At 43.5% G+C, this 19501-nt stretch overlaps 1 protein-coding gene across 15 annotated transcripts in view; it reads right to left on the bottom strand.

The window, feature by feature from the left end:
* Window positions 1–953: 953 nt before the first annotated feature.
* Window positions 954–19501, bottom strand: part of SPATA6L (spermatogenesis associated 6 like) — a 48753-nt gene continuing 30205 nt past the window's right edge. For 7 of the 15 annotated variants that reach the window (XM_038527245.1, XM_038527239.1, XM_038527249.1 and 4 more), the window contains 8 exons: window positions 17081–17320; window positions 14236–14338; window positions 11293–11327; window positions 10635–10646; window positions 10314–10510; window positions 8710–8806; window positions 7610–7712; window positions 3090–3293 (listed from right to left, as the gene is read on the bottom strand). In XM_038527245.1, coding sequence (XP_038383173.1) covers window positions 7623–7712; window positions 8710–8806; window positions 10314–10510; window positions 10635–10646; window positions 11293–11327; window positions 14236–14338; window positions 17081–17320 — 774 coding nt within the window. In that variant the 3' untranslated portion in view covers window positions 3090–3293; window positions 7610–7622. Of the gene's footprint in view, window positions 2567–3089; window positions 3318–7609; window positions 7713–8709; window positions 8807–10313; window positions 10511–10634; window positions 10647–11292; window positions 11328–14235; window positions 14339–17080; window positions 17321–19501 lie in introns of those variants that run through there. The other 8 variants (XM_038527242.1, XM_038527244.1, XR_005354273.1 and 5 more) reach the window with 7 other exon arrangements.

Consider the following 19501-nt stretch of genomic DNA (forward strand, 5'->3'; position numbering starts at 1 on the left):
GAGCCCCAGTAGGTGATTCTTACAGGTAGATGCAGAGGATTGATACTATACCATGGGCTACAGGGTACTTCTAAAATAAAGACAAGAAAAATGCATACTTACAGGAATGCTGGAGGATCACTCTAAAAGATACAGAATCCCAAGGGGAAACTTTCACACTGGGAGCTCATTACTCTGCTGAAGAAGCTTCGACAACCCATCCTGAAAATGACCCATTTGCACCAAGGAAAAGCTCTAGTCCTAGACATGACTCGGTTTTTGCCAAATTTCCTAGCTCTGAAAGTAAAACTAAGCACAGGCTCTTTGTTCTGATGAACGAAATAGCTCCAGCTGCCCCTAGACCCAGCGGGAGGGGTCAGTGGGAGCAGACCCAGGGAGCCTGGGGGTGCAGCTCTTCTCACTGCCAGCAAGGTTCCCGGAGGGGGTCCTCTCCAAACCTGCATGTCCCCAGGAGTGCTAGGATGGGTCACCTATTCAGAGAAGGACATCAGTGCCCATTGGATCACTGGTCACACATGGGCTGCCCTCAGAGAGGCCAGAGGGCTCCTTTAATGGAACTAATTGAGTAGAGTTATGGCCATCATAAGTTAAGAGCGACCAGGCATTCAGGAGCTCAGCTGAATGTGCACATATAACTCATAAATCCTCTCAGTTATGCATTTAAAATCAACCACCTTCTTTTACGTTAAACATATCATGTACACTCTCATTTTTTAAATCTTATTTATAATTCAGAGTCTGTAGGTTTCAGGTAACTTTGGGTCAGTCAAGTGATCTTAGGGAAATGGCCTCTTTGTACAATGACTTTTACATGGAGGGCCCATGAGATTTTCCCAGGAGCCTCTGCAAACGCAGACCCCCTCAAACCTGCTTGGAAAATATGGTCTAGGTTTAGACAGATCTGCAACTGTGAAAATCAAAAAAGGAATAATAAATTGAAGCAAGACAGGTAGGAATTTTTATCATGTTTAATGACACAGATCTTCCCAAAGAAATCCCAATTCATCACAAAATTATTCACATCATTATATACCCCAAAAGCAAAATTCCTCAACTGCAATCTTGGTCCCAATATGATTCCTCAAAATGGAAACAATTCCTTGAGGAATAAAAAGGTAAAATAAGGATAATTTAAACAACAGAGTTAGCTAATCAGAAAGTTAGAAAAAGATTGATTTGCCAAACAAAACAAAAAACAAAAAACAGAAAAGAATGGGCATTTAAGATCTTATCCCTAAACTGAATCAAGGAGTTATGCTCAAACCATTTCATAAAAATTGAACTGGGGCATCTGGGTGGCTGAGTCAGTTAAACGTCTGTCTTTGGCTCAGGTCATCACCCCAGGGTCCTGAGATAGAGTCCCATATCCAGCTTCCTGCTCAGGAGGGAGCTACTTCTCCCTCCTCCCTCTGCTCCTCCCTGGTCGCTGCCCACCCTGCTGCTCATGCTCCTTCTCTCTCTCTAATAAATAAAAATGTTTTTTAAAAATTGAAAAACAAAAATAAACAGTGAAGTCATGGTATATATTTGAACAATAACTCGTATGGAATACCCATCCACTAAAACTGGGTTTCTTCTAGCTATTTATGTCCTTTTTTAAGTGGTCCTTTTCTGAGAATAGTGTCACAGCCTTAATGTAACACGGTATTTTTTTACTTTTGATGACTACTAGTCGTCAAAATAGCAAACTGACAACTATAGTCCCAGACACACCCAGAACAGATAAGCAAGTGTAATTAAGCATTTGTGTTTTCCAGAAGTGGATGAAATGCTTGTTGTGTTTACTTGGCTGAAAGACTGAGAAGAGAAAATAAATGAACTTTGTTTTATTGTTTTTGTAGGATTTTTTCCTCCTTTAATTATTAATGTTGTTTTCTGAATTTACCTAACGAACCAATTCCTGTGATCATAATGAAAGAAGGAAATTTGACTCTCACTGAATCCTGTGAAAACAAAAAGGGATTTAGGGTATAGTAGAGGAAAGCCAGGTTGTAATGTGAAGGAAAGACCAAGGCTCCCGTTTTGAGGCCCCTCTGCTCCAAGCCTGTCTCCAGCCCCACATCACCCGGGCCCAGCCTCCTCGGGCTCCCTCAGTCCACATGAGCATTTCACCAAGGCACCCTTCTAGCTCATTTTAAATCTGGTTTGCAGTCATATCTGCAGAGTGTATTTAATTAAAGCACCTCTTTCAGAGAAATATTTGAGGAAGGTTTTATTCCTCATATAAATATATTAAAGCACCACTGGAGAAAAGGTGGGGGCGGGGAGGGGTAGATGACAGGAGTGGATTAAACTACAATCCAAAGAAACTAGTCTCCTCTTACAAATGTGTCCTAGAAAGTGAAACTTTAGAGCAAGATATGAATTCTCCAGATGTAAGGCTCCCTCTTCCTAACTTTTCAGGGGACTTTGAGTCAATACTCAAGCCTAACACTAAAACACAAACAACAACAACAACAAAAAAAAAAACAGATTTACCAAAAAGAGAAAATATTTTTTCTTGACTTTTTTCTTGACAGTTTTTTCCTGGAGGATTTATCAGGTTATTCCTTTGAATAGCAGCTTCCTGTAGTTCATGTAAAATGTAAGTTGAGAAAGGAAGGATGGAAGGAGGGAGGGAAGTAGGGAGGGAAAGAGGGCAGGAGGAGGGGGGATGGAGGGAGAGGAAGAGGAAGGAAGGAAAAATGTAAAAACTTTCCAAGAACACATCCAGTGGGGAACCTGGGTGGCTCAGTCGGTCAAGCATCTGCCTTGGGCTCAGGTCATGATCTCAGATTCCTGGAATCAAATCCTGCATTGGGCTCTCTGCCTCAGCAGGGAATCTACTTCTCCCTCTGCCCCTCCACCCACTTGTACTTGCCCTCTCTTCTCTCTCTCTCTCTCAAATAAATAAATAAAATATTTTTTTAAAAAATCAGTGCCACAAATGAGCAGCACCTGAAAAGGGATCCTGACACTTTCCTTAGAATTCTGAAAGGTGCTTTCTAAATGAAAAAGCACCTGCCACCCAACTCTGGTTATTTTCTAGGTGAAGCTCAAAACAAACACGTACACAAACAATAACACAAATTTTCTGGCTGGAAAAGAAATTATGAGCCCCACATAGGAAACACTTTAATCAATGACTCTTACCTGGCCACAAAAGACTGAGTACAGGGTTTGATTTGAAAGGGGTGAGACCCTGGTGATTTGATACACATAACAAAAATGGTTGTTCATTTCTCTAAGGATGTGGGGGTTGGCTCCTTGAGAGAGATCTTCAAGATGTTCCTCCAGCTTTCCTTCAGATTCCCCTGTGAAATTGGAAATTTCACACACTACACGTGGTACCGAGAAAAAGGCGAACAATTAGCACCAAGGAGAAGCAGGGGATGTCATTCTAACCCAATCTTGGCATGTAGCTCTCCCTGGGATCCCTCAGTGTCTGGACCCCCTCTTCCTCCCCAGGGCAGGGGGAGGCCACGTTTGGTAGCTCAATGCAGCAGCTGTGCAACCCTCAGCAAGTTACCAGCCTCCTCTGCATCACATCAGGATGATGATAAGCTGAGCATCGACCTTTTAGTCCTCCTCCTGAGGAGTCAGCACAGTCCTTGGCACGTAGTGACTGCACAGAAACTGCACCGAACTGTTAAACATGCCCCAGTCCTATTCTATGGAACAGGAGCGTAGTTTTGAGCACAGAGTGAGTTAGTATAGGATTGGGGGGTGTTCCAAGTCTCCCATCTCGGGGGGGGGGGGGGGGCTTGCCAATGGCAAGATTTTCAATCCTATATGTGCATCAGAATCTCCCAAAGAACATTTATAAAAATGCCTTTTCCAGGCACCATCCAAAAGGATTTCAATTAAATCAGTCCAGAGGGAGGGATCAGGATTTTTCAGAGCCCCCCCCCCCCCCGCCAGGTGATTCTAGTGCTCATTGAGGACACTAACCCAAGATTGTGACTCATGATTTGGGTGCATGGTCCCTATCTGTGTGGTCTGTCAGACAAGGCCCTGGGATGAAGGAAGTTGTGGCATCATCCATTGTATCAATCCCCATGAGCCACCAAACAACAAGCCCCTCAGAAGCTGGCAACTGAGTCAGAGAGAGGGGGACCCCAGGGTTGGAACTGGGCTTCGGGAGGCTGGTTTGCCTTTTGCCTTTGCAGAGAGGAAGGGATCCCTGTCAGCGGGAGTACAAGGGCTCCTGCTTGCCCCCTAGGGCCAAGTGAGGTTGGAAGCCACACCAGCCACCGTCCTAGGATCTGGAGGCCTAATGAGCTGTGACAGAGCAGAAACCAGCATTTTAATTAGTTTTTCTCCTTTTTCGGCTTCTTTCTTGGTTTCTTTCCATTTCGCTCTTCTTTAATTTTAGAGAGGTTTTTGTGCTACAATTCTTGTCTGGGTCTGAGAACATGAGGCCTGAGTTCCTTGCCCACCCTCCGGCTGGGAGCATCCCTAGCCAAAGTGGCTCCTGCCAGCCATGGTGCTGGAGCCCTTGGTGGGAACATTAGATTGTGAGTCTAATAATAAAAGCCAGAGCTGGTGCCAGGTGGTCAGTCTCTGTCCCCTTCTTGGGAGGGTTGTCGTGAGGAAAACCAACTATGATACAAGGCTGCTAGAAGGCACCTCTGGGAGAAGGCCGAGTTCCCAAGTCTGCCTGAGGGACCAGAAGGTGTCACAGAGGAGGGCCCCTTGAAAATGGAGCCTCAGTGAGCGCATGCCTGACATGGGCCATGACACAGAGACAATCACGCCTTCCAAGAAAACCAGGATTAATCAGGGAGGGGGCAGGAAGTGGTTTATAGGATTTTTTTTTTTTTTTGGTGGCAAAATGCACATTTAACGCAAAATTTTGTTTATGTTGATAAGATTTTAACACTTTAAAGTATACAAAGGATAATCTAGTTTATACCAAAGTACCAAGTCCCAAAACATCCCGAATAAGGAGAAATGGATGTATTCCAACCCCTCCTACCCAATTCTTCTACCTGTTCCCTTGTCAGACAATTGGATTTACTGTTTTTTTTGGTTCAAGAATCCCTGGCCCTTCTGTGGTAAGAGTGAACTGTTTCATTTCCCCTCCGTCCTGGAGATCACTAGGGATCCAGGAGAGGAACAGCTAATCAACAGTGAAAGAGCAGAAGTAGAGAGGCAAGGAGATAAGAACTGGAGTGACAGGCAGGAGAAAGTCCTTGAGGAAAGCAAGGCTGGGGACAAGCAGCGGGAGCCCATTGGGTCTCCTGCAGATGGTTCCCTCCAGGGCTCTCCCGGACCCATGGGGGGGACTCTAGCCACCCCATCTTAGGGGCCTGATCTTGCTTGTTTGGATATTTCCTAGATTCACTGAGACACTCAGCATCCTCCTAATAAATGCCATACTTGCTTAAGACAAGCCAAAATCACCTGCATTTCCTTTTTACAACCATGAACACTTTCACTAACACAGCCCTCCAGCACCCCTGCCTCACTATGAAGGCATGACCCAAAAATTACTGATATGGGGTGGTGGTATGGAGAGCTTCCCAGAGAAGGCCTACGAGCATATTCCAAACCACTGGTTGGGAATTTGTGTTATGAAGGAAACTCATTTTCTTCTTTTTTTAAAGTAAACTCTACCCCCAACATGGGGCTTGAACTCATGACTCTGAGATCAAGAGTCACACGCTCCACTGACTGAGCCAGCCAGGCACCGCTAAGGAAACCCACTTTCTAAAAGACAGAAATTACTCCCTTTTTGTTCTTCCTTTCTCTCTATCCCCTCCCATCAGCATCCACATATCAGCTGGTTTTATGTAACCTGATGTCACCCATGCTGAAAGTCAACACAATTTAGCATTCGGTAATGATGTGGGCCATGTTCCCGTGGTGGTCATTATGTGGGCTATGTTCCATATAACCACCTAATAAATACCTAGATGACTGTTTTGGCAACTGGAGATTAAGTGGCCCAGAATCCATCCTTTCATCAACCAAGCAGAACGTTCTGAGGTAGAAGCCTGCAGAACGGGCTATTACTGAGCCGTCCTCCACATTCCTCAGTGCTGATGACAGGGAGTCCTGGCCAGCCTGGGGGCAAGGTGGATTGTGCCCTAAAGCATGAATGACCCTGGAGCCAGACTTTCAGGAGCCTGACTGCAGTGAACACTTAGCATTTCATCCCACACTCTTTTATGGTTTAAAAAGATTCATAATTATTTTGATGTTGCTAGGATGGTGTTGTTGCATAATACAACAGTGCAGCAAATGGGAGATGTTCGAGGACACTGTCCACAGACCCTGCTTGGATTCCAAAGGGCTCTGCTTTCTCCCCAGGGCTCCCCTATCACACACTCTGGGGTTGGGGAGGCAGTGGGATATAATGGTTTAAAAGCACGGCTGCTGGGGCACCTGGGTGGCTCAGTCGGTTAAGCATCTGCCTTTGGCTCAGATCATGATCCTCGGGTCCTGGGATCAAATCCTCCACTGGGCTCCCTGCTCCACAGAGAGTCTGCCTCTCCCTACTGCTCATACTCTTGCTTGTTCTCTCTCTCTCAAATGAACAAATTTTTTAAAAGATAAATATTTTTTTTTAAATTTTAAATAATAAAAGCATGGTTGCTGAAGCCAGACCACCCAGGTTCCTATCCCTAGCTGTGTCATTCACTGGCCATGTGACTTTGAACAAGGCACTTAGCCTCTCCATGCCTCAGTTTCCCTGGGAAATGGAACTAATGATAGAATCTACCTTATAGGAGTGTTGTAAGAATTAGATATTAACTCATCTAATGCACGTTAGATGTTTGCACCAGTTCCTGGAACTCAGGAAGCACTTAATAAGGAAGAGCTATCATAATTGAAGGGACAAGAAGAGAGAATCTAAGGAATGATGTCACCACACAGTATGGCCAACTACTGACCACAGACCTGAATTCTACAGCTGCCTCATTACCTCATTCAACACTCACTCACAAAAATATATTTACTGAGTACCAACCACAGTGGAAGATCATCTGCTACCAGGGTGGTAGCAGGGTGGCAGCAGGGGGAGTTAGGTTCTTGCTCAGGGCACACACCTATCATATGGAGTTGACTTCACATACTGTCGTGTGCCAAAGCTGGCTACAAACTGGTGAGATAGTCCCTGGCCTTGGGAAGGTTTCATTCAAATAGAAGGGGCAATCAACCCCCTACAAAACAACCAACCCATACAAAAATATAACCACAAATGGTATCATGCTTTGGAAAGAAAAGGGCAGGGCACTAAAAAAGGTATGCCTTGGAGGGGAAGGAAGTGTCCTGGAATGAGACCAGACGATTAAACAGAAGTGACCCAAGCAGGGTCAGGAAGCAGTATTCCAGACAGAGAGCATGACATGTGCAAAAGCCCTGTGGCAGGAAAGAGCCTGTGTTCAAGGAGCTAGAGCAGATACCATCAAAGAAGAGGGAAGGGAGGGTGGGGAGAGAGGGAGACCAAGACAGGGCTGGGAGACCACAGATACATGTGCTGTCATTCTCCTGTGGGGAAGAAAAACATGGTTCTTGGGTCTCCACCCCATCTCCTGTCCAACACGTTTTCTAGTTACTTCATATTGACAGCAGGAAATTATTTAAGCAAATCAAAACAAGCAGCACTAAACTGCTTACTTACATAAGACAGCAGCTTAAAAATATCTCTGTTCATGCACTGGGTATTTCTTCAGCAGGTAGCTTGGTTGTTCAAAGATACAATTTGCTTCAGAGATAGGATATTCCTGTAACAAAAGCAAATCCAGCAACTGTGTTACTCCTGTCATATAAATCAATGCTACTCAGATGCGTGGTTTTGCATTTAGGAGGCCCACAGGCTCCACGCGTGCCATATATGTGCAGTTTACTACACGCGTATGCACACAGGTACTCTCTTCTTTTCTGATCTTCCCCCTCCCTTCCTTTCCTTCTTTTCACCTTTTAAGGGGATTCCAACTTGAAAAGCTCAGAAATTAACAAAGCAAAGCCCGTGCCTTGGCCAAGAGGAAGCAAAGTAATTCACAACCCCTGCCTGTGAAAAATCAATGCTCATTTAGAAGTGGCATCCTATATATCTAGCATATGCCAGTGTTTAAATAAAGTCAAGATGACCCCTTTGACGATGATGACGACGACAACAACGACATGGGGGCACTGCTAACCCTGCATTCAAATTCTTTGGAGATGGTGACAGGTCACTTGGCCGATGGCTATATACCCACAGCAAAGTACTGGGTGTATCTACCCATGGGTTAGAAACACTCTCTACACCTCACAAGTCAAGCAGCAAAACACCTTACTAACTTTTAAATTATTCTTCCCTGTGTGTGGCCTGTGTGGCCTGTGTGACTTCACACAGGCCACAACTTCCCCAGACTGGGACTCCTGTGCATGGTGCAAGGAGATGCGCCTCGGGCCAGGGAGACTGTCTTTAGGACACTGCTCCCTCTCGCTGCAGGACCTCTGCCTGGGCGTGCTGCACCGCGCACCAGCTGCTACTTCATTGCTCAGACCAGAGCTCCCTCGTCTCTTCCTCAGGGAAGCCTGCCCTGATTCCCAACCAAATCAAATACCCCCTTTCATACACCCTCAGGACACCTTCTCCCCCGTCCCTGGGAAGCATCACCATCTTACATTAATCTCTATGGTTACTTGATTGATGTCTGTCGCCTTGCAGCCCCAGTAAGTCCCAGTTCCCGTATTATTTTGTTGGCAGTGCTTTCATTTTCTCAGAAGCCCTACCTTGTGTAGGTGTTGCTGAGCTCTGTGGGATGTCAGGAGACTGCACACCCTTTCATGGATCTTCCTCCACGTGTTCTGAGAATAAGGGTTGAACCTGCTGGATATATGAAACCAGGTCAGAATATTATGCAGCTGCTAAAAAGGACACTTAGAGCACAGAACACATGGGTTGATATTTATAATAGCAAGAAGCAGCAGTAACATGTAAAAGAGTATACACAGTGTGGCTTCAGTGTCTTCATGCCTATGCCTAAGACACACTAACAATAAAAGCAGCCAAAACATTAAGAATGGCTTGTTTCTGAGTATGTGGCTGTGAGTGATTCTTCACTTGACTATTTCTGATACTTCTCTAAAAAACAGATCCTGCTAGGAACGCCTGGATGGCTCAGCGAATAAGCATCTGCCTTCGGCTCAGGGTGTGATCCTGGAGTCCTGAGATCGACTCCCACATTGGGCTCCCTGCATGAACCCTGTTCCTCCCTCTGCCTGTGTCTCGTCTCTCTCTTTCTGTGTCTCTCATGGATAAATAAGTAAAATCTTAAATAAGTAAGTAAGTAAGTAAGTAAATAAATAAATAAATAAATAAATAAATAAATAAATAATCCTGCTTCTATGTTTAGAAGTTTGATCCATGGGTACCTTCGTGGGTTCAGTGGTTGAGCATCTGCCTTTGGCTCAAAGCGTGATGGTGGGGTCTAGGGATTGAGTCCCGCTCCCCTCTGGGGAGTCTGCTTCTCCCTCTATGTCTCTGCCTCTCTCTGTGTGTCTCTCATGAATAAATAAATAAAATCTTACAAAAAATATATGATCTTCTGTTCCATTTTCCTGGAGTTAAGGTGGCCAAATTGTCCTGACTTGTCTGGGAGTAAAGGGTTTTCCAGAATGCAGGACTTTAAAAGCTAAAGTCAGAACAGTCCCCGGCCAAGTGGATAGCTGGTCATCTTACCAGATAGTATAGTTTGGAAAATAAAGGTCCCTCTCTTGATTTCTGGCCTGCCTACCACATATATGCAATTGTAGCGGTGTGGGGCGGGGGGGGGGGGGGCATTATTTGTGACAATCATATAAATAAACCAAGAAAACATGTCTAGAAAAAGAAAAAAACATATCTACATGTTAATAATCTTTGTCTTTGGGCGGCAGGACTTTGGGTGATTTTTTTCACTCCTTTTGTTTTTTATGAAAGATGAAAATGGATAATTAAATAGCATCTATGCCAAGTTAGCTGTCTGTCCTCTTTTTTTTTTTAAGATTTTATTTATTTATTAATGAGAGACACAGAGGGAGAAGCAGACTCCCTGCAGGGAGCCCGATGCAGGACTCAATCCCAGGACCCAGGGATCATGACCTGAGCCAAAAGCAGACGCTCAACCACTGAGCCACCCAGGTGCTCCTCTGTCCTCTTTTTAACAAGCATTCTGAGATATGCTTTCCACTGGCAAAAGAAAAGTCTCAACTCTTCCTTCCAGGAAGATTTAAAGAGGTATAGTCATTTTTCATATCGCCAGCTAAATATCCCTAAGGCAGCAAAGTGACCAGGCTCTACTCCTCCTAGACCACAACACACTCTTCAAGCAAAGAGATGGGTGTTTGCTGCTGACCTTTCTCGGAAAACGGGCTGATCCAGAAGAGGGCTTGGGGATCTGGAGTGCTGGAAGGTGGCCAATGAAGCTTCCGGGTGAAGATCAGCATCCCCTTGGTTATTGTAACTGGGCGAGGGTTTTCCAAACTTACTTGAATCTAAAGATGATGGTGAATCTTTCCTTAAAATAATCCGTTCATCTGGCTCTTTGATAACCTAGGTGACAATGTGTATGATTTTTTAGTTGTAATTTTGTTCTCATTTGTTTTATTTAGAGCTGGCGGGTGGCGGGGGTAGGAGTGATGGGATGATGAAGGGGGCAAGCTGATAAAATGCCCACCATGGGGAGCTCCTGCAATAAAAGAGAGGCAGGAGTGAGCAGTGCTAGAGACAAAATGCTCAGGGGTCCAAGGTCAAGGAAAGATAACCAAAATTCTGCACACTTGTCATACATTAACAAGCCCAAATTAATTCATGCCCTGAACTTCGATTTGTGAGGATAAGGGATTATTGGATTTGGTAAAGATACAATTTCTTTAAATAAACTATTTAAAAGCCATGGCATAAAAAGTACAATATATTCCATTTCTTTGCTTCCATCTGTTTTCATGTTTAGCATAAAAGTTTGAGCCTTCACCTTGACAAACCAGTCAAACTTCAAAGAACAAGTGATGTACCACCTCTATGTATTATAAAAGTATTGACTGGGAAAAAAAAAAAAGCAATAAGAATACCTACCAATAAAGTAGGTATTGGGGCTATATGCAGTGGTGATTCATTCTACAAATGAAAAGAGCTTACATGAGGGGAACAAACCAACAAATGCAAAGCATACAGCAGAGCTTGGGCATCTCTCAAACTCTGGCGAAACTATAGCAATTCCATTTCTGTAAGCAGCACTTGCTAGAAATACACTTCCACCACTCATTGAGGAATGCACAATAACCAACATTAGAGCTGGAAATAAATCATTTTACAAATGCTACTTCTACAATTACCTTTACGTTAACGGCAAGGCTGTCAAGAGAAGAAGCTAGAAGAAAGAGGAAGAGGTGTTTCAGTGACTCATTATTACCATTTACCCCTAAAACTACTGTTACATTTGTTTCACAGCAGCACAGAAATATTACACACAGCTGAATTACTAAAGAATTTAAATGCTCCCTTTTAAGTTACACTGTCAACTTTTACGAGTCCCTTGAGTCACAGTGATCCTATCTATGAGTATTTCTGTCCTCCTGAGGTCAGTGAAGTTATATTATTAATGATAGCACACAGGGACGTGGGAAGGGCAAAGGAGAGTCTAAAGTGAAGCCATGAATTCAGTAATGCTTACATAGCCTGGAAACAAAACGTGTATTGGCCCAGGTGCCCAGAGCCTAATAGAAAGCCGTGTGGCTCTCATATAAAATTCATACACTTGGGGGCAGCCCAGGTGGCTCAGCGGTTTAGCGCCGCCTTCAGCCCAAGTCATGACCCTGGAGACCCAGGATCAAGTCCCACGTTGGGCTCCCTGCATGGAGCCTGCTTCTCCCTCTGCCTATGCCTGTGCCTCTCTCTCTCTCTCTCTCTCTCTCTCTCTCTCTCTCTCGGTTAAATAAAATAAAATCTTAAAAAAAAATTTCATACACCCTGCCTCTTCTGACATTCCCCTTATATGTTTTGGCTTACATGGAATCCTACTCATGCAGGAACTCTAGAGCATACTTGTCCAAGGTAGACACAAATGTTAAGTGGAGACAATGAAGAGACAAGAGCTTGGGAAAACATAATGCAGGAAAAATGCAAATCATTATGATTATCCTAAACAATCATAGGTAAGTAGACCTACTGCCAGAGAGCAGTAAAAATGACTAGGAAATGAAGTACTAAATACACACAGGCAAAATCAAGACTAAATTGGATTTTTCCAAATTCAGGGGAAAAAAATGCTTTTTGAATAAGTATTTGCAAGGCTATCCTAAGGCCACTGTGGCCTCCCCCTCTATGCTTGGGGCTTCAGCAGTGACAAGGGGCTCTTCGTGGATTGCCGATTCCCCTGTCACGGGCAGGAAGATAAGAAAAGGGCTTTTTAAAGCCTGGCAATCACTACATCCTCTGGGCATGCACATGTGTGTCTGTCTGTCTTGTCCCAGAAGCTCTCTTCTCCCCAACTCGCAGCTGAGCAGGGAGCTGGCAATGCTAAGGCCCTTTTCAGCTATAGCCACAAATCTGCCTGTTGCCTAGAAACCCCCTTACTAGTGTTTGGAGAACTCGCTTTCACAGGCGGCTTGGCTTGTCCTTGTTCCCTTGCTTCTCAAAGTGCAGTCCATGGACCAGCCACGTCATCACCTGGAAGCTTGTACGAAAAGAAGGAGCCCAGACCCACCCAGCCGTGCTGAATCAGAATCTACAGTTTAACAAGATCCTCAGGTGATTCAAATGCACATTCAAGCTCGAGAAGCACTGCTTTATTCTACCTTTGGCCTGGATGAATGAGCTGACAGGTGACCTAAGCAAAGGTCTGGCTTGGAAGCTACAGAGATTCCAGGAATCTGAGAGCCCAGAGGTGTGAACGTCTTCTCTAAATGTAGGAATGCCAAAAACTGGGAGTGTGACCTGTGCACACTCTGTAACCTCTCTGGAGCCTCATTTCTCCACCTACCAGGATTAAGAAAAGACAGAGGCCGAGACCAATGTGATGTATGAGAGTCCCACCGTAATCCAGCCAGCATTAAGCCCAACGTGTCCTCCCTGGGAAAGGACATTTGCCGTTGCTTGATTTCACAGTAATAGGGAAGACAGTGCTGCTTTTATAGGCTACGTGGGTGATTTTCAATCCAAAGGACTTAAATTAAATGTCAGAGGTGATAAAGCACTTTCTGCTTCAAACCCTGCACTCTGTCCTTAGTTGGCTAATAGTCACCATGGCTTGAGTCACCAAAAGAGACAGTGTAGCCCCTTACAAGAATAAGCCTATAAGCCTAAAATAGGGAACCTATTGTCAGGGACTGCCTAGGTCCAGTTCCACCAAGAGTCAAGAAAGGGCCAGCTGCCATGATCTTCAGAGCTGACGTGGTACATAAGGTCAGTGCCACCAAAGGATGGATGCATTAACTTGGTGATTCTCAACATATGATCAGTCCAGGGACCTCTCGGTCCAGGAGTCACCAAGAACTTCCAGATCTGCCAGGTCAAGACTGTTCTAATAACACTAAGACACGACTCGTCTTTTTCTCATTCTCTCATGACTGTACAATGGCATTTTCCAAAAGCTACATGATGTGTCATGACATCACTGCTCTGAATGGCTAACGGGATGTGTACTTATGTATTCCTGCATTTTACAAATTTCTCAGCTTTAATTTCTAATATGCTAAATATTAACAGATCTCATCCACATAAACAAAAGCTCTCTGGGGTCCCCAGTAATGTTTAAGAATGCAGAAGGGGGCTGACACCTCTACATTTGGGATTCCCTGCCTTCACCTGACAGAGCCTCGCTTCGGGTAAAATTGGCTCCCCTCCTCCCTGACCTGGAATCTTGTAGAGCAAATGTTACACCTCCTGATCTCCACCAATCTCCCACTTTCCCCTCCAGAGAAATGGCAAGCCTCCTCCATTAGCTATCAGTGGTGCCTTTGAGGGAGTTCACACCAGGAAACGCTGCCCTCTGCTTTTTCAGCCCAGCCAGGAAACACTTGCAAAGAGAGCACACCCCTGATGGCACACTCAGAGCACTCTCCTTCAGCAGCTAAGGGACCCACGACAAGGACAGCTTCTCATCTGGCTCTGCTCCAGAGGGCCTCCTGCCCAGCAAACTCCACAGCTGAACGCGACTGGAGCATTAGGCCTCAAGCTTCCAAAGAAGCTCAGGATGCCCCAGAATGAAAGACGATTTAGGAGGAGGATGCACTTGCTCCCACCAGGGAATGTACAGGGGTAACGAGAAACTTGAATACCTCTTCTCCCTGGAAAAGGCAAGTCTGAAAACTTAAGTTTTCTTCTAGACTTCTGGGAGTGATACTCTGAAATATCCTCACCAAAAGGCTTGGCACTGTCCACCTGAAAGAAAGGAAAGAAAAAAGATTTGGATCCACCATAGCTTGTGTTACCCTCTCCTCATTACCTGTAATGCCTTCCTCCCTTGCAATGGTGGGTCATGCAGGGAAGAAGAGTTGTGAACAAATTAAATCACCATCTCCATGGATGTTAAAGGTTATCCCAATAAGGGAAGCTCTTTGTCCCTATTTCACTGAGGCTTAAACATGAAGTCATGGGCTAAATGTCGGACACAAATTATATTCTAACTGCAGGTCCAGGATCCTGCCCAGAAAAGAGCAGGTGAAGTTAATTTCGAAATACTTCAAAACAGGACAGAGTTTCGTGTTCTTAGTGAAGAGTGCTGGCCGAAGTAGGGTCCTCCCTAGAGATAAGGGATTATCACCAGCTGATATTTCAGCTTTCCACACTCTCTTCCAACCTGTGTGTCTATAACTTTAAAAAAAAAAACAAAGAGTAGCAACTGCCCGATTTTAATAAAGGTGACCTTATTTTCCTGAATGGGACAGCACGATCTGTGAGCAGGTCTGAACACTTGAAATGGGGACTCCTCCAGAATATTTATGACATCAAGTTGCTGAATTTTTTTATCTCATTTATTTCTGTCCTTTTTTTTTTTAATTTCAAGAAGGCAAGTTACAATGTTACCCTTCATTCTACTTTCAGAAATACATTGATTAGAATTTACAGTCTTTATGACATTAGGCCCTCTAAATTTTAATGCTTTTGGGGCCTCTGGGTGGCTCAGTGGTTGAGCATCTGCCCTTGGCTCAAGTCACGATCCGGGGGTCCTGGGATTGTCCTGCTTCAGGCTCCCTGTGGGAAGCCTGTTTCTCCCTCTGCCTATGACTCTGCCTCTCTCTGTGTGTGTCTCTCATGAATAAATAAATAAAAATCTTTAAAATAAATTTTAATGCTTCTATGTAAAGAAACATCACATACTATGAGGAAACCTGGCTAAATAAATAAGTCAATATGTATAAAGCATTTAGAGAAGAGCAGGGTACATAGTAGAGGCTGTACAAGAATTTGTTAAATAAATATCAAGCCAGTTTTATTCCCTAAGAAATCCACCACGATTTTAAGATTATTTAGCCCAAGGGGCCTTAACTACAGCATATTTCACATAAATTTATCTCAAGTGGAATAAAGCACACTGTCCAATAAATTCGATTCAACAATATTTTTATAAAGCTATGTTTAAAGATTGGTTGTTGGGATCCCTGGGTGGCTCAGCGGTTTGGCCCCTGCCTTTGGCCCAGGGTGCGATCCTGGAGACCCAGGATCGAATCCCACATCGGGCTCCCGGTGCATGGAGCCTGCTTCTCCCTCTGCCTGTGTCTCTGCCTCTCTCTCTCTCTCTCTCTCTCTCTCTCTGTGACTATCATAAATAAATAAAAATTTAAAAAAAAATAAATAAAGATTGGTTGTTAGACTTTTGCCATTGTTACCCAGGTCACCACAAGGAAAACAGCTGTTCTGCGGTTTCCAGACAAATAACATCTGTTCTACCTACAAACCAGCTCTGCATACTGTCATCCCAATGAACAGCACCTGACTTCAGGGCTGACCAGGCTTCATATCTTACATCTAATGCACAAACATCACCACCAGTGGCTTTAAGCCAAGTTCTCAACTTGACAATAAGAACTCTTAGAGAATAGGTTATTAACCAGAACGTGATACAGGAAATACTTTCAATGTAATATTAACTATATATATATATAGAGAGAGAGAGAGAGAAACTAGTCTGTACATACAGTATAATTATAACTTTGTAGGGGGAAAAGCCTTATGAATAATGTCAAAAGTGAAAGAAAATGCACTAAATTAAATAAAATTTTTATTTATTTTATTAGGCTGGTAAGCTTACAGGTAATTTTTTAAATTTTTTTTCTATACTTCCCATACTTTCACAGCCAAAAAAATGTAAGGAGGCCAGTGTGATTACATTTACCCGCTACTTCCTGAGGGCTAAATCTAAGATAACTTTATTTATTTATTTATTTATTTTTATTTATTTATGATAGTCACAGAGAGAGAGAGAGAGAGAGGCAGAGACATAGGCAGAGGGAGAAGCAGGCTCCATGCACCGGGAGCCCGACGTGGGATTCGATCCCAGGTCTCCAGGATCGCGCCCTGGGCCAAAGGCAGGCGCTAAACCGCTGTGCCACCCAGGGATCCCCCAGCCTTTGTTTTGTGTGTTCTACCCCTGTCAGCTCCTGATTCTTCTCAATAAAAAAAAAAAAACCGGCAGGTTGTCATAGGCAGGCATCACACTCTATTAATAATTTTCAAAAATTAAAAATAGGGATGACTGGCATTTACTGAGCAAGTCCTCTGCATGAGACATCTCTGTATGATTTTTCTGACAGTGACTCTACAAAGCAAATTTCGTCTAATCATAGTTATTATTCAATTTGAATTCCCTCTTTATTTAAAATCACCCATTTGGGGGCACCTGAATGGCTCAGTCAGTTAAGCATCTGCCTCTGGCTCAGGTTATCATCCTGGGGTCCTAGGATCGAACCCCGTGTTGGGCTCCCTGCTCAGTAGGCAGCCTGCTTCTCCCTCCCCCTCTGCCCTTACTTGTGCTCACTCTCTCTCTCTGTCAAATAAATAAATAAAATCTTAATAATAATTTTTTTAAATGTCACCCACTTGTTTTTATGGCCCAACCTTCCTATATCCAACCCTCATTCGCACCTTCACCCTCCAGACTCTAAAAAATAATTTTAGGCTCACATGTCTAACTACAAATGGAGGCTTGCTTCCCCCAGAGATTCTGAGGTTATTTCCAGGGTTCTGTTGAGCTGGCTGGTCCTGAAAGATGCGCCTGGTGGAACAGGGAGAAGGTGCACGGGATTGCGTGTTTTGGGGCAGTCTGTTGAGATTATTCTCCTTTGGCTTCATCTTCGCATTATTTAAGGGGAGTTTTGGGCCCTGTGTTGTAGATAAAGGCCTCCTTGACTTATGTCTGTCTTCCTGAAAGTAAATTTAAAAAAACAATGTTCTTTTAAAAATGGAAAACAGAGAAAGAAAAGAAAAATTCGATCAGAATATAACTGTATTTAATTGGACTTCATTTAACTAAGGAAGAAGACTAAACATCTCAGATTTACAAAACTTGGATTTAACAAAGTGTATTCTCTCCTTAATTTTCCTACAGTTCAGCTTAACATCACTAGTATTTATAACTTGCTAGCATAATATACTTCAACCAGAAACAGTGAGAATTATTTGCCTTAGGAGAAAGTTGGAAGGTATCTGATACCCCTCCCTCATCACAAAGAGATGATTGATCCGGGGGGAATGAATCTGGCACACACTCCAGTCTGGCAATTTCACAGTAAGAAATTTATTATTAGGAAATGATCATGTATGTGTATAGCTACAAACATTTTTTTAAGATTTTATTTTATTTATTTATTCATGAGAGACACAGAGAGAAAGCAGAGACTTGGCAGAGGGAGAAGCAGGCTCCCCACAGGGAACCTGAAGCAGGACTCGATCCCAGGACCCTTGGATCACGACCTGAGCCAAAGGCAGATGCTCAAACACTGAGCCACCCAGGTGCCTCTAATTAATTTTTTTTTTTTTTTTTTTTTTTTTTTTTTACAAAAAGAACAGGTTTGTTTTGTTTTCCTGACTGACTCTGACCACAGTATCAACCAAGAGCCCAACAAGAGGAAAGCCATGGGCCAAATCATGGTATATCTATACCACGGCCTACAAGGAAGCCATGAAAAATTGCCTGGCATAAGAATACTTAAGGATCTGAAAAACATGTTCGTGACATATTAAGTGATAAAGAAGGGTACAAAACCACATGCAGTATAGCATGATCGCAATCTTTTAACATTAAAAGAATGTGTGTAAATAAATAAATAAATAAATGTGTGTGTTGGAGGGGGGTACCAAAGAATACACTCAAAAGAAGAGTCATGTTCATCTCTACATACTAAGAATGACAGATTATTTTTATTTTTATTTTGTCCTGTTTGCTTATCTGTATTTTCCAATTTTCTAAACTAAATACTTTTGTTATAAGAAAAAAACAATAAAAACAATCACTTTAAAAAGCTCACACTGAGGGGCAGCCCCAGTAGCGTAGTGGTTTAGCGCCGCCTGCAGCCCAGGGCCTGATCCTAGAGAATCAGGATCAAGTCCCACATCGGGTTCCTTGCATGGAGCCTGCTTCTCCCTCTGCCTGTGTCTCTGCCTCTCTCTCTCTCGCTCGCTCTGTATCTCTCATGAGTAAATAAAATAAAAATTAAAAAAAAAAAAAGCTCACACTGGGGAGGTCAGTCCATTAAATGTCTGCCTTCAGCTCAGGTCATGATCTCAGGGTCCTGGGATCAAGCCCCAGGTTGGGCTCCGCTCCATAGCGAGCCTGGGTCTGCTTCTCTCTCTGCCTCTCCCTCTGTGATCTTCTGGCTCTTTCTCTCAAATAAATAAATAAAATCTTAAAAAAAAAAAAAAAAGAGTTTACACTTAATGGAAGACCTATGGTAAGAGGCCAAAACAAGGTTAAAATGGTGGAGTGGAAGAGAAAGACTGAAAAATCACTGTGTACCCATATCAAACCAGAGAAAAGAGTGAGTAAACAGGGAAAAACTAAAAAGCAGCCAATGCAGGGGCACTGGGTGGTATAGACTGTTGAGCATCTGACTCTTGATTTCGGTTCAGGTCATGATCTCAGGGTCGTGAGACTGAGCCCCATGTCAGGCTCCATGCTCAGCATGGAGTCTGCTTATGGGTTCTCTCTCCCTCTTCCTCTGCCCCTCCTGCTCAATCTCTCTCTCTCTCTCTCTCTCATTCTCTCTCTTTCTCTCTCTCAATCTGTGAAATAAATAAATAAATCTAAAAAAATATTTTTTTAAATAAAAAGTAACCAATGCCTTCCTTGAAATTATTCACTGGCCTCCCATTATATGAGTTATGATGCCCAAATGATTAATGGGCTTGCACCGACTAAATAACCCTTTGCATTCAGTAACCCTTAACCCAGAGCCTACATTTTCAAGGATTTTCCAAGACACCAGGCAGGATTTGAGATGACAAGCAAAGTATCTGAAGAAGCTTTACAAATTATCTTCATTCATCCTCCATATTGTTCTAGAAAGGATTTTAAATGGTTAAACACTATGTACAATAATGTAAAAC

The sequence above is a fragment of the Canis lupus genome, chromosome 1 (genome assembly GCF_011100685.1).
Source record: "Canis lupus familiaris isolate Mischka breed German Shepherd chromosome 1, alternate assembly UU_Cfam_GSD_1.0, whole genome shotgun sequence".
NCBI lineage: Eukaryota > Metazoa > Chordata > Mammalia > Carnivora > Canidae > Canis > Canis lupus.